Source organism: Pseudopodoces humilis, chromosome 20 (genome assembly GCF_049639895.1).
Source record: "Pseudopodoces humilis isolate 2021_Gansu_Grassland_sample_001 chromosome 20, ASM4963989v1, whole genome shotgun sequence".
Lineage (NCBI taxonomy): Eukaryota > Metazoa > Chordata > Aves > Passeriformes > Paridae > Pseudopodoces > Pseudopodoces humilis.
In genome coordinates, this window is record NC_142219.1 from 11,965,093 (window position 1) to 11,986,084 (window position 20,992).

Below are 20,992 nucleotides of genomic sequence, written 5' to 3' on the forward strand. Positions count from 1 at the left end.
AAGCGTTGTCCTCGTCCCCAGCAGAGCACACAGGTGCTGAAACAGCGATCTGGCTCTCGAAGGAGCAGGGTCTCATCCATCCTGGCACTTCCGCAAGGATCGGCCGTTCCGAGCTCTCGATGGAAAACGTCTCCCCCCTTCCCACCAGGCTGCTCCCACTGCCCTGGCTTGTGGATGGAGCTGGACTGGGGCTCTCCTCCCCTCTCCCAAGAGGTTTGGAAACTCATTTCTCCTGGGGAGCACCGTGCCCTGCTGGTCCGACCCTCCTGCCTCCTCTCCCGCAGTTAAAGTGGTTTTCAACCAGAGAGCTCGAAAGCAGCACCACAAGGACAGGAATGCCACGGACCTTATTTGGCACGTGGGGAAACTGAGGCACGGGATTTTGATGGAATTGAGACCATGGAGCAGAACTTTATCCCAGCCCAGCCCACGATCCACCACATCACACAGCTCGGCTTTCCACAAGACATTATTCCCGCTCTCCCCAGTTTCCCACGCTTACATCTTCCACAATCTTCTCCCAATTTTCCATCTTCCCCTCACTGACCACTTCCCCCTTTTTCTCATCCCTTCCTCCCCGTCTCCACCCTGCTGTGCCAGGCAGCAGCCAGCTGTGGAGAGGCGCTCACCGACACCTCGGGGAGCCAAAACCAGCACGTTCCACCAAAGGTAAAAAATGTATTTAGGGACCTACCAGTCCACCTGGACTTCTATATCCCGTGTCTCTACCTTGGAGGGCGCATCTCCATCGCTGTCCTTACTGCGGCTCTTCAGCAGGTCCAGGACGGGCTCGATTTCTTTGAGCAGCTCGTTGCCTTCCACGCCGCCGTTGAGACAGGAGTGAGCACAAGCCCCGTCCTTGCCCTTCCCGGTGTCCGGCCCTTTGCTGCCGGGAACGACCCCGTTAACGTGGACCATGGGCTCCACCTCCTTCCCCGTTTCCCTGCTCCACAGGGATCCCATGGCTGCGGGCAGCGGCTGCTCTTTGCCGGGAGCGCTTGGGTTGGACAAGTCAACCGCCTTCGGAGCCGGGCACAGGGGTCTGGTGACACGGACGGTTTTGGGCGTCCCGTCTCCCGCAAAAGTGGTCTCCAGGTGAGTGGTGAAGCCCTCGGGGCCGCGCAGGATGAGGACCACGTAGGTCTCGGAGGCGATGCTTCTCAGGATCTCCAGCGCCGTCTCATAGCTCATGTCCACCAGGGGCCTGCCATTGACGGCTAAAATGATGTCCCCAGCCTGGATGAGGCCACTCTGCTCGGCAGCCCCGCCCCGGATCAGGTCGGAGATGATGACGGGCGGTTTGCTGACGCGCTCCTTCACCAGGAAGCCGAGGCCGCCCACCTTGCGCTTGAAGAGCCTCACCGAGATGACGTTGGGCTGGATCTGCTGCACGCTGAACACATTCTCTTCCATGGCAGCCCCCTCCTCCAGCCCTCACTCCAGGACCCTGACACCCGCTGGGCGCAGGGAAATTCGCTGTCGGAGGCGCTTCCCAAGGCCGGGGTGGGAAGGGACAACTCTGGCTTTTAAGGAGCTGGACTCACTGGAAAACTCCCCTGGGCTTCGGCTGCAGAGGAGTTTTCTGCGGCATGCTCGGTGGCACTGCTCTCCGGGCAGGAGAAAAGCGGGAATGTCACCCCTGGGAAGCCAGGCTAGGAGCGGGGCGGGCTGGGCTGGGCATCGCCTGCAGTGGGAAACATTCCAGCTTCCAGTCAGCCGCTGGTCCCGGGCCGGGCACAGACGGGGAGACAGCCCGCTCGCTTCACCGGCATCCCCGCCGACGGTGCGCGGGCTTCTTTACCTGGAAAAGAGAGAAAAATCCAACAAAGGAGGGAGATAAGTGAGGCAGGGCAGGCTCGAGTGCCTGCTCAGCACGGGGCTCGGCACGCCACAGGCACCCTGTCCCCACACATGTCACCCCCAGGGCTGCAGCCTCGCAGCTCTCCGGGCTTTGTTTCCTCCACCTCCCCCTGCGAAAATCGGCACCATCTGTCGGGCGGGGGCCGGGGGGGAGCGGGGAGCCCTGGCAGGGACCGCAGGGCACGGGCGGTGCCGGCCGGCCCGGCTCGGACACGGGGAGCTCGGCGGTGATTCCTGGGGGTCAGCAGCCCGTCTCCACGCGTGTTCCAGAGCATCCGACAGCCCGATGGGTGAGAGCCAGGCGGGGGACGGGCATCCCTGCCCGGGAGGAAACCTGCTCCTTGCGCTCTGTCACTCCGGGCTGGCTCCGGGAGCCGAGCACGGCCACGAGCACAACGAGGGAATAGGAGAGGCCGCTCTGCTCCCCTTCCCCCGAGTTAGGAAAACACTTCCAAAGGCTTTTAAGGCTGGCTGCAGGGATCACCGCTCAGCTCCTCCTCTCCCCATATTTCCAGCCTGGCACGGGGAGAAGAAGGCGATGCTCGCACTCCCCCGAGCCCAGCCCTGCCATCCGTTCCCGCACCAGCTGCTTCAGCGGGGGCAAAGCAGCGCCGGGAGAGCTCGCCCGGAGCTCGTCCTGCCCTCGGGGGAGCCCGTGCAGCCGGGCACGGCGGTGAACAGCCCTCGCAGGGCTCCGGGAGTCACGTCCCATCGACTCCTGATGGGACCCCTGTTCTTACACGGCCACGCTTGGCTTCCGCCGCCCCTGCTCCCAGAGCCTCTCCGCGCTCCCCTCGCGTTCCTCAGATGCTCTGGAGAGCGTTTCTCTCCGAGGCTGTGCCCTGACACTTCGCATCGAGCCAGCACCGTCTTTCCTTTTTTAAAATCTGAGTTTTGGGCGGAGAACAGAGGGCACTTGTTCTGCCCGAGGCACTGACACGGCGAGGAAAACAATCTTCTCTCTCCCCGTGTTCAGGGCAGCGTCTGCACCTCCAGCCCCGCTCTGCCGGGAGCTCCCTCCGGCTCCCAGATGGGACAAACAGGGATCTGAGGAGCAGGGCAGTGCCACCAGCGCCACTCGGGCACCTTAATCCTCACGTGAGGAATGTTGCTGACCCCAGGCTGGGCTTTTTAACAAGGACTCAGGGATAAATTAGAGATCCATAACCCAAACCGATGGGTTTTACCCCTGTGGCCCTTCCCCTGCTGTGACTCGGCCCGGCAGAGCAGCGGTAGCAGCAGCTTGCAAAGGGTTAAATGCCACTGGGTCAGACCCTCAAGGGCTAATTAAGGCCCTAATTGCCAAGTTACTTCCTGCAGATGACACTGGGTCAGGATCCCTGTGCCACCTCACAGGGCTCGGGCAGCAGGGCAGGATAGGGAAGATTCCAGTTTTGGGGAGGATGGAGGAAAGCAGGAATTTGCTTCTGCCAGACAGGTTCTGCCCCTTTCCTTCCCTCCCAGCCCTCCATCCCTTCCCCATCCCGACCCCACTTTCACAGTGGGACCAGCCGAGTTTTCCCTTCTTTCCCAGGTTCTTTGGGAATGACAGGAGCAGCTTCCCTCTCCCTGCCAGGCTCTGATTTTCCCGGCCCCTCTCCCCCATCCCCATCTCCATCCCCCTGACGTCCGGGCAGGGCACTGACTCACACAAAACCCATCCTGAAGCCTCGGCTGGCGCCGTGGGGACAGAGGTGGCTTTGGCAGCGTGGAACACCAGCTTCCTGCAGGGATCAGCCGTGCTGGCTGCTCGGGGCTCCCCAGCTCCCCACCCTGGCTGTGTTTGCACCGTGCCCGGCTCAGCAGGGCCTGGCACGGCTCCCTGTGCCCGCCGGGCATTCCCGGCCGCTCGCTCGGGCAGATGTTGCACAGCTGGAGGGGAACGTGGATGTCCTTCAGCCCCGCTCGACCTTACAGCGGGACTTGCTGAGCTCGCTGGAAAGAATTGAGAACCCCCCGGTGTTTAATCCCTCGCTCTTCTCCCACCAGGATAATTTCCAGCTATTTCCATGGAAAAGCTTGTCATTTCTGGTGTGTGTTCATCCCCATGGAACACCGGCATTTCCAGGTGCTCGTTGTTCCCTGTCCCCAAAGCCACTGACACCTCAGCACTCCTTCAGAAGGGATGGGAAGAAAAGAGTAAATTATACTTTAAATGATCCCCCAACACCCATCCAGGCATTTCTCCCTTTGTTCTGCTGCTCCTCAGAGCCAGGAAGGTCAGAAAAGAGTCAGGAAGGAGAGGGAAAGGTGAGGAGAGGGAGGACAGACAGGATCCGAGCCCCTCGGCCTCCTGCTCCTTGAGCGAATGGTTGGATAAGGATTTTCACAGAATCGTGGCATCGTTTACGTTGGAAAATAATCTTAAATATCATCAACTCCCGTTATTTTCCAGCTGGAAAGCCTTTCACAGACTCAGACTGGAGAGAAGAGGTGAGGGAGAAGTTCAGGGGGGCTCAGAAGGCTCCCCCAGGAGGGTCAGGGCTCTCCTATCCCAGCCCCGGGGTGTCCCAGGTCTGATTCCAGACGGGACATGCTTCGGACGGAACCCAAGGGTTCAGCCCTGTTGAGCTGAGCTGTGCTGAGCTCTGTGAGCCCCCAGATTCCCAATTCTCCCTCCCAGCACCATGAGGACTCTGATTTATGGACCCCAGAGCCAGGCTGGACATTTAAAAGCTGCTGGAGGTTTCAGGTCTGGCTCCTTAAAACAGTGAGAGCAGAACAGGATTTCACCAGGGTGGGAACATTTATTTCACCCCAGGAGACAGCCAGGAGATGGCAAATCCATCAGCAAAGCCGGGCTCAGCTCCCTGCTGGGCCACCCTGATGGAATAAACCTCCATGGACGGGGCCATGCCACTCCTGCCTCAGTTTCCCTGCACTACAGAACAACAAACCCTGCAGAGGGGCAGCACCCCAGGCGAGCCCTAACCCTGATCCCAGCACCCATCCCTGGGAACATCCCTCCTTTGGGGGCTTCCAGGGAAGGGCAGCGGGGCCGGCTGCCCTCTGGCAGCGACAAACAAACAAACCCCAGGAGAAGCTCCCTGAGCTGCCAGATAACATTCCAAGAACAAACTCCGGCACAAGTGTTAATGGGATGATTTGATTTCCACGGCAAAGCGGTGGAGAAATCAATCTAGGGAGCTTTAACACAATCTCCTCACTCTGCCAGGCTGGGCCGTGCCCCTCGCTGTGGCCACCCGCGCTGCTCTCAGCCTCCCAAATCCATTTGGAGCCCTGTGTTCCTGGTGATAATGGCTCCTGCATCCCCGTGCCAGCTTTAAATGGGCACCATTGTCCTCTCTAATTAGTTTTGGTGGGATTTATAGCGCTGGAGGAAGAACCCCCGGCGCTGATGGATTTATGCCCATTTAATTTTTACGACCCACGGAGCAGGGGTGGATGGGATGAGGAGCGCTGGGATGCAACACATGCACGGTTCCTGTAAACCTGCGTGGCTGTGCCTCTGGAAAAGGAACGTTCCAGCCATCCCCTGGCAGCCAGCTCGCCCCTGCCAGCAGTTCCATGCTCCATCCCCACCCAGAGTCTCCTTGTCCACGGCCTTTTAATCCTGGGAATACCCAGACAACGTTCCTCTGACACCTTAAGCTTTATATTTTCTATTTTTCAGCTCCTGTACTGCATTAGTGTGTAACTCTGAGCTCTGTACAGAATGCTCGTCAGCTCACACTAAACAATCCTTCCAGGCCTGAGAACCAAGGCCACCATCTGCCTCAGGCCTGAAAAGTGTAAACAAAAGTGAATGTGACTTCATTACCTGAAGCTATAATTGGACAATTAACCCCTGATATGCAGATTGACCAAACTTACATCCCTCTGAGAAACTGGTGATGTCCATCTCGGCTGTGGCCTCTGCAGGCTTTGCACTGCCCAAGGTGTGTCCTTGGGAGGCCTTTGATAAATCCACACTTTGTTCTTTTAACTCTGCCTGGCCTCTGTTCTAGGCAGCCACTCCAGGCTCTAATTATCCACCTCCCCTCAGCCTTCCCAAAATCCAGCCAGGAAGGGCGAGACCTTTTCCCTTCAAAGCCAAACAATGGCTCTGCCTCTCCCTTCCCATTCCCAGTGTTGGGAATCATTATTCCAGCTGGGCTGGGACTTTGCCTTTTCCCCCAGTAAAGCTGATTTCCACCAGGAGTGATGGAAATGAGGCTCTCTGCCATCTGCACAGGGCCCTGCTGCCGGTGCCCGCTGAGCTGAGCTGGACACCAGCAGGATCTGGGAGGATCCCAAGGGATGGAATGCCAAGGGCTCCCACCCTCATCTCCCCATGGCTGCACCCAAAACATTCCTGTTCCTGCAGGAAGAGCAGTTAATCAAATAAATCCTCTCTTGTGGTAGAAATAAATCCATGGCCAGGCCCCGAGAGGGTTCAGCTGCTTCAATCAGGGGTTGTTTCCTGGAAAACAAACCACAACTGTTTGCTCACGTTGGGATAAATCTGCCCCAAAGCCCGGGGACTTGCACATTTATCCGACTCCTGGCACTCGGTTTGGTGTCCATCCCCTCTCCAGGGAATGAAACAGCCAAGGAAAGCCTGGTCCTGCTGGCACAGGAATGTCCAGGCCGTTAAAATGATCACTGTAGATCCCTTCCAACACAAATATTCCATTTTCTCTGATCTCATCCTACCCCATCCCCTTCAGACCAGCGTCCTGCACACTCCTGATCATGGAACAACAGAGCTGGAGGAGGCAGAGCCACCCCAAAACTTTCCTGCAATTTTTTGGAGCCCCTCACCCCCCTGCCGTTCACCCCATCCGACACAACCCGAGCAGACCGCACGAAATGCATTTTAGTGTTGCCAAGACAACTGTGTTGACACAATCCCCCTTTTTCTTTAGCTGCCAGAACCAGGGTTCTGCTGTAATTTGGAGTTCAGGACTGAGCAGATTTCTGCACCACGCCTGCCATTCCTCTTTTGCCGTTTCCTACAATATTTTCCCGACGCCTGCGGTGTGTGGCTCCAACAGAATTTAGATAAAAGCGTCAATTCTGCCGCTCGCCCCATCTCAAACTGATGTTCTTATTAGGGCTTGGCCCATCTGTAAAACCTCAATTCCACCACCATCAATTTTCTGAGAGGCTTGGAATTACACCAGTGACTCCAGCGTGACAAATTGGAGCGGTGTTAACACACCGCCACTTTGTCCTGGAAGACAAAATAGGTGGGGAGGAAATAAATGAGAAAATTCCACTTGATGGATGGTCTGGCAATCCAATCGCAGCACGAGAGGGGAATTGGGGCTCCATTTAGGAAAAAACAAAAGAAAAAGAAAATTTAAAAATCACAGCAGGTTGGCTGGAGCTGTGATAGCTCCAGAGCTGCCAGCCAGCATCAATAAAATCAGGGATGGAGCTCCCAGCTCCGAGCCCGTCCAGGAATAAACTCCTGGTCTTTTTCAGCCACTCACATCCCCTCCTTGCTGCTGATGCCCCAAAATCCTTCTTGCGTGGCATTACATTTTCCAGTTAATCCTGCTGGCACTGGTTTTCTAAGGAGTGACTCATGCCCCTGATTAAAACCCTCGGGAGAAGATCGGGCTCCTGGCGGCACAACCCCCAGCCAGACCCCAGTGAAATTCTGCCCCTGAGACAGCTCTGGGATCTCCTGAGCGTGGTCACCATCCCTCTCCTGCACGGGAAGGAGCAGGATTAGGATTGCTCACTTCCCCACGGGTGAATCCGGCACACGGAGCCAAGGCAGAGCTCTCGCCCTCTTCTTGGCACCCTCAGGGATGTGCCAGGGGAGGATCGAGGATAATTTGTTCCCCCGAGTTTCTGCCCGGGCTTTGCGTTAGCACTTGTTGCCATAGTACCAACAACAGCGCCAAAGTTCTCCAGGGGCCTCCTGGGACCCGTTCCTGGTCCTGCAAGGCTCCAATTCTGCCGGGATTCAGGTGGGGAGATGTTGTGGAATTTTCTGCCTCCTGGATTTGCTAAAGGTGCTGCCGGTGGGAGAGAGGCTGTTCCTCAGAAGCAGCGCCCGCCTCATCATCCTCACCCTTCCAGCATCCCTGAGCCTGGATGAGGCCAAAAACCCAGAAGGGTGTTGGGAGAGGAATGGAAACGGAGCCCATGGATCCCAGGGGATTTCCCCTTCCCTATGGAAGTTGACACAGCGCCAGCCCCTATCCTAAACCAGTTTTCCCTTGTGCCAGAGGAGAGGATTTTGGCTCCCCGTGCCCCCTGCTCCTCACTGCTGGCATTTGGGGCAGGCTGTCACCCCAGGGCCAGCTCGGAGCCCTGGTCCCAGATGCTGCAGTGATGCCCCATTTTGCTGCCTTTTGGGGAGGAAGGATAATCCCTGCCCGGAGAACTCCCAGCTCCCCGGCCTTTGAAAGCGAGGAAGAGCCGCACGTTCCCAGCACGTCTGGAAACGTAAGCCTGAAACTCTGGAAAATGGGATTAAGACAAGCCTCCCCTAGAAGGGCATTGCTAGATCTCGTTAAGCATTTCGGGATTGTCACGGAGAGGAGAAGCGTTGCCCTGGCATCGCTGTCCCCGTTTCTGTAGGGACACACACAGAACCCCCAGCTTTCCACGCTGCACACACAGAGCCACCGTCCTGGTGACATCTGGGCTCCCCACGGCCACATCCCGAGCCAGATCCCGCAGGGACGGTGACGAGCCAGGGTTCCTTATCACACACAGCCCATCAGGGCTCCTTTGGAACGAGCAGGATTTATCCAGCCTCAGCCAGCCTGTGGCTCACAGGCCTCTTCGGGACACAATACATTTATTTTTGGAGGGATCAGATTGCATCTATAGATTTGATTTAACGCACAGATACGACCGGAGCAGTGGGAGTAGAACAAAGGCATCTGAGCTCTGCTCGGAGCCGCCTCTCAAACCCGGCCCTTCGTTATCGGGGTTGGGTTTCTTTAGGGGAAAATTGATGGGATCAACAAGTATCAAACAATATCCTCGTTACTCGGGAAAGGTAAATGCTAATCTATGCGAGCTGAGCTCATGTGACTTATCAGTTACTAAAAATAGTTGTTTTCAGGCACTGATTTAGGGAATCTGGCAGATTTCCTAAGCCTTTGTACAGACACACCACTGAAATGGAAAAGACAAAATACACAAGCAAAGCAGGGAGGGGGAAAAAAAAATCAAACAGGGCCCAAATGGCCCTGAGGGTGAGGGAGGACCGAGCCCTCCCCGTGAGCAGCCACACAACGTTAATTCCAAGCGAGGATTCCAAGGATTCAGCCCAAACCCCTCTGCCTAAGATGGCCTCTCAGTCACAGTTGTGGTGCTGGCAGGGGGAATGAGCAGAACCCAAAGGACACAGGGAATTGTTCCTCTCCTGGGCTCCAGAGGGTGTGATGCTTCTCCCAGAGCGGGTACCTGAGAAGGGAAATATCCCCTCCAGCCCCACGGCTGCGTGGGAAGAGACTCCGCACCCAGAGTTTGTTTGCAAACATTTGAAGCTGCGGAGTCTGTGCCTGAGTTTGTGACATCTTTAAGGGAATATTCTGGGAAATACAAGCTGGGAGAAAAGAGAGGGAGGAGGAAATTGCTGATGCGAACCTAAATTCTTTAAATAAGGCTTCCCCACTGAGACCTTGAACAGAAAATGATACCCAGCGAAAGGTGCAGGTAGAAATTCCTGGCAGAGTGATTTCCCCCCCTGCTCCCAAAGCCTCCCTGCAGCGTCTGTGTGATCATTCCTGTAGATTCCCGTCTGCCAGAGCCGCTGGCACCTGGGGGTGTGGGTGAGGAAGAGGATTCATCTCAGGGTACCCTGCAGCTGCCCCTGCGATCTCCCGTGCCAGACAGCCCCTGCTCCCCCGGGAAGGAAGGAAGGAAGGAGACACTTCCCCTCCATCTCAGTGAGAGGCGGATCCGCTCCTCGCGGACTCGGCTGATCGTTGTCAAGTCGCCTGCCAGAATTTCCTCCCGACAGTCATAACTTGGAAGCGTCGGGAGAAAATGTCTGCACCTGGGCTGTGGGTGCTGAGCGAGCTGAGGCAGGGAGCCGGGGCTGGACGGGGCAGCACACCCAGCCCGGCGCCAGATGTTCCAGCTGTGCCTGCACAAAGAGCTCTTTTCCCCTCTGCTTTGCCAGCAAGAACCAAAAGCTGTCGGCTGCAAGCCCAGCCGAGGCAGCAGCAGGGCGAGCAGGGTTCATCCCCTCCCATCCCTGCGGCAACAACTCCCGCCTGCATTCCCGGCTCATCCCGAGGGACCTGCGGGCTCCTCGGTGGGCAGAGGGAGGGGGAACAATCCGGGCTGAACACCCGTTCTCCCGAAAGGACAGGAGCCAGCCGTCAGCGGGACATCCCGAGGGCTGGAGCCGCACTGGGCAGTCTCCTCCCCAGCCCGGGCTCGATGGGGGTCGTGGTCCCACCCCAGCGCCCCGGGGACAGTGAGGACACCCTGGGGACAGCTGGGACATCCCGGCCCCCCAGGGACAGCGCAAACAGCGAGGGCAGGACCTGGCGTGCGCCACTCCCCACCCCAGAGCGGGGCTCGGTGCCATCTCCTGCAGTCCCAGCGCTCTCCGGCGGGGTCCGGAGGCTCGGGAGCCCCGGCGCTCCGGGCAGGCGGCGGCGGCCGCAGAGTTCAGCACCCGGGACAGCTCCGGGGAGGCGGCTGGGTCCGCTCATCCCCCCGGGACAGCGCCGCTCACCCGGGACAATGCCCCCGCTCCCGAAACCGCCTTCTCCCGGGAAACGGAGCATCCCCAGGGAAAACTGCCCTCCCCCCGGCAGGCTGACATTGTGCGGACACTGCCCCCTCTCCCCCCCCATAAAACGCCCCTGTTAACCCCACTTCGGGACCGGCCCCGGTCGCTGCCCTCTCCGGACCGGTCGCACCCGGCCCCCGCCCGGCCCGGCTCCGTCGGCTGCTCTCCCCGGGGAAGTGCCGCCCGTCCCGGGCTCGCTGTCCCCCGGCACTGTCCCTGCCTGTCCCTGCCTGTCCCTCCCTGTCCTGTCCTGTCCTGTCCTGCCCCGGGCACCCCCTGTGCCCTCCCCGGCGCAGCCCCCTCGCCCCATCCAAACTCGCTGCTCCGAGCTGCTGGGGAGGGAGACTCCGCTTCCCGCGGGGCCACGGGGCGAGCCGGGCTCGGAGGAACTTTTCGGGGTGCGGAGGGACGGGAGGGGACACCTGTGGGTGAGCGTGTCCCGGGGGTGGGGGGCGAGTGGGAGCCTCGTCTCGGCGGGGCCACCCGGACCAGCAAAGCGTCTCTCTCCGGGCTCTCCCCGGCGTGTTCCCCTCTCCGCAGAGCCCGGCTGCCCGCACCGGCAGGGCTGGGGTCCCGCTGTCGCCTCCCCTTCCCCCGGGGAGCGGGCACGGCGCGGCCCCGATGCCCGGAGGCGGCGGCGCTTCCGACGGGGCGCACGGTCCCGCAGCCCCTGCAAAGTTTCCCGGAGAAGCCGCGCCCGGTGCGGGGCTGGGGGGCACCTACCGTGCTGCGGAGAGGAGCCGTGCCCGGCCCCGGCCCCGGCCCCGGCCCCGCATCCCTCCCGGCGGCTCGGCACGGACGGAGCCCGGCGCGGCGCTGGGCTCGGCTGGGCTGGCAGGGGGGGAGCCAGTCCTCGCTGCGCCCCTTTATCCCAGCAGCACCGAAACGAATCCGCTTTGACGTCCAACCAGGGTTTTTATGGGTGTGGAGCGAGCCGGTGCAGCCCTCATTAGGAGACACTCGGCTCTCCAAATCATACATCTTTTATATAACCTCATTTCCAGCCTGGCTTTTCTTCCCCCTCCCTCCCCTTGCCGGGGGGCATCGCCCACCCCCCCCCCCCCCCAACTCCCCCACCAATTAAAGAGCTCAGAGACACCCCCCGGCCCCCACTTGTTGCTCGGAAGCTCAGCCTCACCCCCCGCGGGCCTGACTCAGCGTGCCCCGGGCGAGTGGGGGGCTCTGCCTGCCCCGGGGGGCAGCGGAGGGGCTGAGCGCTCCCCAGGTCCCTGCCCAGCCCTGCTGCAGCCCCCACGTTCCTGTTCCCTGGCAGGTTACGCTGCAGAAAATCCCCCTTTTTTCCTGGCAGCAGGAAGCCCCCCGTGCCTGCTCGGTGCCCAGGGCAGACACCACCATTCCTTCGGGATCTTCCAGAGCTCCCAGCCCGGATCCAGGCGGTGCCGGGCCAGCCCCGCGCCCCGCTGCCCCCGGGGCACAGAACAGAGGGTCTCCTCACCCCATTTCCCCTCCCGACTCTTTATCTGCCCCCAAGGCGGCCCAGAGCAGACCCAGGCTTGACATCAGTCTCCAGCCTTTGCGATTGTGCTCATTCCCATGGCAACAACAAACACACAATTATAGATATATATAATATTATATAAACCCAGCGGGCTCTTGGGCAGGGCTGTGAGGTTCAGCTGGCCCCCAGCCTGTCCCCAAGCCCAGGAGGCAGCTCCCAGCGCAGCACAGAGAGGTGTCCGAGCCCGGTGAAGGTGCCCAGCCCGGGCAGCCTCAGCGCCGGCCCGGAGCCTCACCGGAGGCAGGCGAGCAAGGCGAACAAGGCACGGCAGGAGATTCAATTACAGAACTTCCCACGGCCAAAGGGGAGCGGAGCAGCCCCGCTCCTGCCCGGCACACCGGGAGCCCTGCAGGGGTGGGGAGCGGCACAGGACGGGCAAATGCGGCAGCAGAAGCGGGGCTGCCTCCCCCGTTCCTCCCCTCCTCACAGAGATCGGGCTCCAACACTGTCTGGGGCCAAGGAAAACACGGTTTAGAGCTCTCATCTAAGAGCAAGGTACCCAAGGACATCTGCTCTGATCCACCGGGTGGGCACAGCCCGGTGACAAAGGACTTCATGACCCAGGCACTGGCTGGCCGCGGGCAGCTCAGTCCGGGCTGGGAAAAGTCCAAACCCTTCTCCTTCCCGGCCTCACAGCTTGGAGCCTTGGAGCTGCAGGGCTCTGCCAGCCGGCCAGGGAAGCTGGAGCGGTTTTCCTTGGATAGGGACGCGGGCAGATGCAGGCGCAGGCAGTGGCTGTGATGTCACCTGTTTGAGGGGACTCTGCAGAGCCAAAGCCACCCCAACACGCGGCCAGCAGCACCTCCTGCTCCTCCTGCCAGCCGGGCACATCCATCCGAGGAAGCAAAGCCCTGACCCAGGGCAGCAGAGCTCCCTGTGCCGCTCCGGGACACGGCTTTGGGAAGTCCAGCTCTCCCACCCAGCACCCTGGGGAGGATCCCAGCCCAAGAACCAGCCCAGGATGCTGAGCAGAGCTCTGCACACCCGCGGGCCGCACCCTCACAGGCCACGGCAGCACTTCCTTCCCCCAGGGGGATTTTGGGATCACCCGGAGCTCCGCTGCTGCCCGGAAATCCGCGTGAGCCACGAGCAAAGCGTCCCCGTGGGAAGGGAGCCGGTGGCCTGTGCGTGTCCTGCGCTCCCCCCGCAGCACGGAGGAGCCCCAGGTAGCCTTTCCCCCCAGCTGGAAGCAGTGAGTCAGCCGGGAAGGGAAGGCTTGGAGGCTCAAAAACAACTGAGGGGGCAGAGGTTGGGCTGTGAATGGAGAAGGTGGAGCGAGACCCTCCCCAGCACAGCCGCACCGCTGAGCCCCTTCCCTTCCCTGGTGTGACAGCAAAGGGCCGCACCTCCCTCGCTCCCTCCAGCAAACAGCGTCTGCTGGCAGGATTTCTCCCCAGGGAACGTGTCCCTGCCTCATCCTCCCTGGGCAGCCCCAGAGAGCAGCCCCCAGCTCTGGAGAAGCCCCCACCCCCTCCGTTCCCAGCCCATTCCCATTCCCAGCCGCGTCCATGGAAGTTGCTTCCCCCTTTCCCACAGCTGGGAGCAAATCCAAGCGGTGCTGCCTGGGAAGTTATCCCCCAAAACTGCTCGGGAGAGGGAAGAGCCGCCTCCCTTCCCCTCCCAGCGCCCGTGCCCGGTTCCCCCCGTGCTCCGGGAGCAGATCGCTGCCAGAGGATAGGGATAGAAACCAAATATAGACCCAGCACTTCAAGCCCGAATTTCCTTCCCACCCCGCCGATGCCGCTGTCTCCCCTCTGCCGCTGCCCTTGTCCCTCACCCACCTCTCTCTGGGGAGCTGGATCCCCCAGCCGGAGCTCCCAGCTCGCCGGGATCCGCCGGGAATGTGCCGCTCAGGATGCTCGGCTCTCCCTAAGATCCTTAGGAATGCGTGGCCTCGGCAGGGATCACACACACAATCCCGGCAGCCGCGGCTCGGGAGTTACTGGGCTGCTATTTCCATGCGGCTGGAAATGCGTGCGGGGGATTAAAGCCCGCGGACTAAAGGAAGGGCTGAACATATTTATACTAAAGCTTTGGGAGCCGTGGAACACAGCACACACACGCGCACCAGCTGATAGCGGGGTCTGGCACTGCCACTGCGGCGATTTGGGACAAATCCCAGGATTGTCTGTCCGTGCTCCAGTTTAGAGCGAGCGCCGATGCTGGGCTTTGCCTAGAGGTGGCAGTGAACCTTCGCTCTTCCCTTCTCCCGACCCCCGGCACAGCCTGGGAGGTGTCGGGAGCTCGGGGAAGGGCTGCTGTGGCCTCAGCACAGGTGGGAACCTGCAGGATCCTCTCCTTGCGGGCTCAGGGGGTTCCCTGCCATCGTCCCCACCACGCGGGCGGTTGGTGGAAGCTCCAGGTTGGGAGCAAAACTGGGCTTTGATCAAATCCTGTAAACCTGGGAGTTCATGGCCAGGGCAGGTCGCTTTTAAAGCATCCCTGGGCCAGCTCCCGGCTCCTCCCTCCCCACGACATTTTCGGGGAAAACTCTTCGCCCCCCTCGCTTCCAGAAGCTGTCGCAGCCCTCAGTGACCGGGCAGAGCTGCGACAACGTGAAACATCCCAGTACAACCCCCAGTATCCGACAGGACACCTGTAAACCCCACCAAAAACCACATTTACACCCCAAACCTCCCCGCCCTGGGGGTCAGAGTCGGAAAACGCTGCTGGAAAAAGATTCCCTGGGAGCTCCTCTCGCCCTCCGAGGGCACGAGGTGGGTGATGAAGGGTGATCTCTCTCTCTCACACGTGGGCACACACGCACGCAGCAAATCTAATAAAAAGATATTAGTCCGAGAGAATTTGGCTCCTGGCATTCAACTATCTCGAGCTTCATACAGACACCAAAGAAATGAGATTATGGGAGCACACAAACAAGAAATTCCAGGGGGATGAATTCATGTTTCATCGCCGTTACAGCGCAGGGAAGGACCTGTCTTCTCTTGCATTTCTTTTTTAATTCTACTCCAACACAAGGTTCAAAATACAAACCCACCTCCCTTCAAAAGCCACATTTCCTCCAGCCCCTGCCACCTTCCCATCAAAATCCAAATTGCTCTCGCTATCGTTTTAAGGACGCGTTCAAAGTTCAAGGACTTCTTGTAAATCCGGGGTGTCATTTAGATGAAAAAACCCTGCTTTAAAGCCTCCCTTGGCAGCCTGAAAGGGGCTGGAGTCACTCTTGGGTTATTCAGATGCAAACCCTGTTTTGAAGCACAAGTGGCTGAGCTGAGCCATCCCCAGCAGCTGGAGGTTCGGGGGCAGATGCTTCGCAGCAGCAGCAGAGCTCCAGGACTCCGCTGGAATCAGCGGAATGGAGATCATTAAAGCCAGCTAAAACCAGCCACTTCCCAGCATTTGGTGCCATCTGAGTCCCTGTTTCCAGCCCTCTCCTTCCCAGTGGGATCAGGCCCCCCAAAGAAGCACTTTGGAACCTTTGGATCGATTCTTGGCGTAATTACAAAAGGAAAAAAAAAAAAAAAATCACTTAGGCGTCAACCTTAAGCAGCAAATTTCGAGATTAAATTTCTTTTTTTTTCCAATGAAGTGACACATTTCTGAGGGCTGTGGCTTAAAGACTCTTTTGAAAAGCCCCAAATCCCTGATCTGAAGTGAAAAGTTATCGCTGGAGCACCTTGGGGTGGGTGGTGACAAACACAGGAAAGGGCTCTGCGTCAGCCGGGGCCGTGGGTAAATAGGGCCGGGAGGAGAGGAGCAGCCTGACGAGCCTGATAAGCCAAAATCTGCACAGCATTCACTGCAAAAAGCAGCACAAAGCAAACCCAAAAGCACAGAAACAGCTGCTGCCGGCTTCTTCATTTCTAAAGAGGAGCAAGGAGGAAAAAAATCATACGACAAAAATAATCCACCACGAAGCAGCAAAGTCCCTGGGTGCTGCCCTGCAGGGAGGAGGCTCCAATTCCCTGCTCCCCCCTTCACCAAACTGGGAATTCGGGCATCCCACTGGGAGGGGAGAGCAGAGAGCCCCTGCTGAGAGCAGGGATAGGTGGGATTTGGGGAAGGAATCGCTCCCTGGGAGGGTGGGGAAGGGCTGGGATGATCCAGGGAAGCTGCCCCTGGATCCCTGGAAGTGGCTGAGGTTCCTGGGATAGTGGAAGATGCTCCTGCCCGTGGCAATGAGATGAGCTTTAAGGTCTCTTCCCACCCAACCCATTCCATGATTCCATATCCCAGCTTCTCCCAGTCTGGATGGAGCAGCAAAGAGCAAGGAGAAGGTGACCATGTGGAAGGCAAATCCCAGCTCCCAAATTAATCACAGCCCAGCAAAATAATAATTAAAAAAAATTTAAAAAAGCCTCTAAATAAATTTGGCTGATCCCAAACAGCTGCCGTGGATCTATCCCAGCCCAACTCCCAAAAAACAAGAGGGACAATCAAGAACCCAAGAGAGAGAGCCGTCAGATTTTCCTCTTTTCTCCCCCAAAGCCTCTGCTCAGCCTCCCCACCAACCCAGGAGAAGTTTGTGGACGCTGTGCCAGGAATTTGGGTTTATTCCCGTCACGGCTTTAATGGGATATGGAAAATTCTGGAATTTGGAGGTGTTTACCAGCTCCTTCTCAGCCCCCCAGACCACTTTGCTTTGAGCCAACAAACACCAGCCTGGCCAGGAGAGCTGAGCACCAAGGCCCAGAAGCAGATTTGGGCATGCCAGGCCCTAAATAAAATAAAAAACCTCAATATTGGGTATTTTGGCCTCCTCCAGACACAGCCCAGTGATTCACCTGGGAGAGGCTCCCCACAGCCCAATCCTGCCCCGGGAGCAGCCCTGGGATTTCAGGCTCCTGGGAGCAGACTGGTCCCAGTAAAGGGAGGGAACTGGGGCTCCCTGGGGTCACCTCTGCACCAGGAACCCCATCCCTTGTGGGGCTGGAATCTCCCAGCCTTTCCCTGGAGTCAGAACCATCCCTGACATCCCCTGGCTGAGATCCCACGGCCGGATTTCAGCCCAAATCCCAAACGGGTTTTTATCCCACACGTTTCAGCCACCCTTTCCCCACAGCTCCCAAACCCATCCTGTTTCTGAGGTCTCTGGATTGCTCAGGATCAGGCAGAGGGATAAATCCCGGCTGGATGCCCCCTGCTCCCTTAGGAAAGGGATCCCCAAAAAGAAAAACAACCCCCAAACCATCCCATTCCAGAGTTTCTGGTGCTGTTGGAGAAGGGAAATGATCCCTGTGTTTAAAATCTGGAGGATTTCCCCCTGTGGATAAATCCAGAGGGTGATGGCAGCTCCACCAAGGGTGCCCAGAAATCCCAGCAGCTTTTGGGGGGATTTAAAGACGTTTTCCTGCAGGCACGGATAAATCCAGGCAGGGAGAGGATTCCTGATGCCTGGAGGTGTCCGAGGCCAGGCTGGACAGGGACTGGGGCAATCAGGGATGGTGGAGGGTGGCTGGGATGGGATGAGCTCTGAGGTCCCTCCCATCCCAAACCATTCCATGATTCCACGCTGGGCACACCCGGATTTCCCTGATCCCAGCACTTGCAGCTGGATCCTGTCCAGTTTGCGGCGGGAGGAGCTGAAATCCTGGGATATCCTGTCTCTCCATGCCAGGAAAACGCGGCAGGGCCCCACCTGCTTTGATTTCCAGGCTTTCCTTTGGAATGGCTCATTCCAGGCTGGGTCCTGGGGAAAAGCCTGGGCAGGAGGATGGGGCCCCACAGGCCGGACAGACCCAGCCCCACGAGGTTTTCTGGACTAGTTTGGGATAATCAGGAACAGCAGGGAGGAAAAGTGCTCAGGATACCAAGGAGAGCTGCATCCAAGCCACTGGGTTTTATTTTATTATTTTATTATTTTATTTTATATTATTTTATTTTATTTTATTTTATTTTATTTTTATTTTATTTTATTGTTTTTGTATTTCATTTTATTATTTTATTTTATTTTTATTTTATTATTTTATTTTAAATTAATTTTTATTTTAGTACTTTATTTTATTTTTTTATTTTATTTTATTATTTTTTATTATTTTATTTTATTATTTTACTATTTCATTTTATTTTTATTTTTTATTTTATTTTATTATTTTACTATTTCATTTTATTTTTATTTTTTATTTTATTATTTTACTATTTCATTTTATTTTTATTTTTTATTTTATTATTTTACTATTTCATTTTATTTTTATTTTTTATTTTATTTTATTATTTTACTATTTCATTTTATTTTTATTTTTTATTTCATTTTATTTTTATTTTTATTATTTAATTTTATTTTTATTTTATTATATTTTATTATTTTAGTATTTTTTATTATTTTATTATTTTATTTTAGTATTTCATGATATTATTTTATTTTTTTATTTTTATTTTATTTTAGTATTTTATTATTTTAGTATTTTATTTTTATTAGTATTTTATAATTTTAGTTAGTATTATTTTATTTTAATATTCTATTATTTATTTTATTTTATTATTTTAGTATTTCATTATTTTGCTCTTTATTATTTTATTATTTTTATATTTTATTATTTTATTTTATTTTTAGCATCGTTATTTTCCCCCTCCTCATCCGAGGGTGTTTCGCAGCAGGAGCAGCTGATGGGCTGGAAAAAGCCGGGAGTTGGGAGCGGGAGGTTCCCATCCATGAGCCCAGGGGAGGGACTGGAGGCTGAAAACACCGGGAAAACCAGGAAAAACAACCCAACAAATCACCTCTGCCCCATGAAAGGCTGGAAAAGAAGCAATTCCTCCCCAATTCCCATTTAACAGACGGGAAACCAAGGCACAGAAAGGATCAGGGTCAGCCCTCGGGGCCAGCTTTCAAAGCGAAAAACAAAAATATCCCAGCGTTTTCCTTTATGTTTCCTCACCTGCTGGGTGAGAGACAGAGCCAGGGGTTTCACAGCGGGAATTTCTGCAGCAGGCTGGAAAATTCCCACCCCAAGGGAGCAGGAGCCCAGCCTGGGGCAAAGCAAACTCTGCCACCCAGACAGAAAAATCAGAGTTAGAAACACCGGGAAGAGAAACAAACCCTCAACACGGCCAGGATCAAAAGAGCTGCTACAAAATGCTGGATCTGTCCCTGCTGCTCGGGCTGCTGGAGCATTCCCAAAGCCACTCTGATCCCCAGGGAGCCTTTCCCATCCCGGGGGGGAAGAGGAAAACCTGGGCAGGGTGGGGACACCCGGAGGCTGAAGGGGTGGAAGGAGGGATGTGGGAATGGCAGAGACTGCGATTGCACTGGAGAGCTGCATCCATCGGGATCCCTGCACAGGAGGGACCTGGAGCTGCTGGAGCCAGTCCAGAGGAGGCCACAGAGATGCTCCAAGGGCTGGAGCCAGGCTGGGAGAGCTGGGAGTGCTCACCTGGAGAGGAGAAGCTCCAGAGACACCTCAGAGCCCCTTCCAGGGCCTAAAGGGGCTCCAGGAGAGCTGGAGAGGGACTGGGGACAAGGGATGGAGGGACAGGACACAGGGAATGGCTCCCACTGCCAGAGGGCAGGGATGGATGGGATATTGGGCAGGAATTGCTCCCTGGCAGGGTGGGCAGGCCCTGGCACAGGGTGCCCAGAGCAGCTGGGGCTGCCCCTGGATCCCTGGCAGTGCCCAAGGCCAGGCTGGACACTGGGGCTTGGAGCAGCCTGGGACAGTGGGAGGTGTCCCTGCCATGGCTGGGGTGGGATGGGATGGGATTTAAGGCTCTGATGGTCTTTGAGCCGATCCCAGACCCTGCCAGGAGTTTTTGCCCAGAGCAGGAGTCCCATTCTCCTCTGCCCTGGCCTCACCCCAGCACCAGAGGTGTCCCAGGGCTGAATCAGGGCAGGGTTGGAGCTGCCCCAGCCCAGGGTGGTGATCCCAGCCCAGGAAGCTGCTGAGCTGTCCCTGCTGGAGCTGCACATCCAAACCCCACTCCGGCCACTCTGGGTGGAATTCCACTCTCCCACAAAGAAATCCCCTCCTCTCCAGAGCCTGCCTTTCCCTCCCAGCCCATTTCCCTCCCTCCCCAGCACCCTGCTGCCTCCTGAAGAAGTCTGTCCTGCCTTCTCCAGACCCTGGAGCCATACCCCGAGCTCAGAGGTGTTTTTATTGCTCTCAGGGTCCCATCGATGCCCTGCAGGGCGCCCAGGGCAGCTCCAGCCCCAGCTGCTCTCCCGAGGCCCAGGAATGCCACAGGAGCCAGGGAGAGGAGTCCAGGCTCCCCCTCCTCTTTTTCTCTCTCTTTATTTTTCCTTCTTCCCCGACCTCCTATTCCCAGTGGCCGAGAACATTTAGTCTGGCCGGGAAAAGGAAATCTCATTACGGAATTATGGTTCATTTAGCAGGTCCCACTGGAAGCCCTGCAATAACCACTGCCTTCCTAACAGGATTAGCCGGTGTCTGAACCTCCCGCTCTCCCTGCAGGCGGCTCCCGGCACAAAAAATCCCCAAAAAACCAAAAAAACCCAAAAAATCCCCAAAAAACCCCAAAAAACCAAAAAAAAATCCCAAAAACAACAACAAAAAAAATCCCAAAAAACCCCAGGAAACCCCAAACTGCCATGGAAAAGCTTCAGGGATTCAGGTGGATGCAGGGAAGGGAAGATTGAGGGGAGCCAAAGGTGGAGGATTTGTTGGAGTTTTCCCAGAGTTATCCCAGAGTTATCCCAAAGTTATCCCAAAGTTATCCCAGATTTATCTCAGAGTTATTCCAGAGTTATCCCAAAGTTATCCCAAAGTTATCCCAGATTTATCCCAGAGTTATCCCAAAGTTATCCCAGAGTTATCCCAAAGTTATCCCAGAGTTATCCCAGAGTTATCCCAAAGTTATCCCAGAGTTATCCCAGAGTTATCCCAGAGTTATCCCAGAGTTATCCCAGAGTTATCCCAGAGTTATCCCAGTTTCTCCAGCTGCAAATCCCACTTTTCTTTGCTGCCTTGGTCTCTCCC

General features: G+C 56.6%; 1 protein-coding gene across 5 annotated transcripts in view; it reads right to left on the reverse strand.

Moving 5' to 3' along the window:
• Positions 1-20,992, reverse strand: part of NOS1 (nitric oxide synthase 1) — a 77,067-nt gene that overhangs the window by 41,109 nt on the left and 14,966 nt on the right. For 3 of the 5 annotated variants that reach the window (XM_088064829.1, XM_088064831.1, XM_088064833.1), the window contains exon 2: positions 695-1,801. In XM_088064829.1, coding sequence (XP_087920955.1) covers positions 695-1,413 — 719 coding nt within the window. In that variant the 5' untranslated portion in view covers positions 1,414-1,801. Of the gene's footprint in view, positions 1-694; positions 1,802-11,302; positions 11,401-13,879; positions 14,017-20,992 lie in introns of those variants that run through there. The other 2 variants (XM_088064830.1, XM_088064832.1) reach the window with 2 other exon arrangements.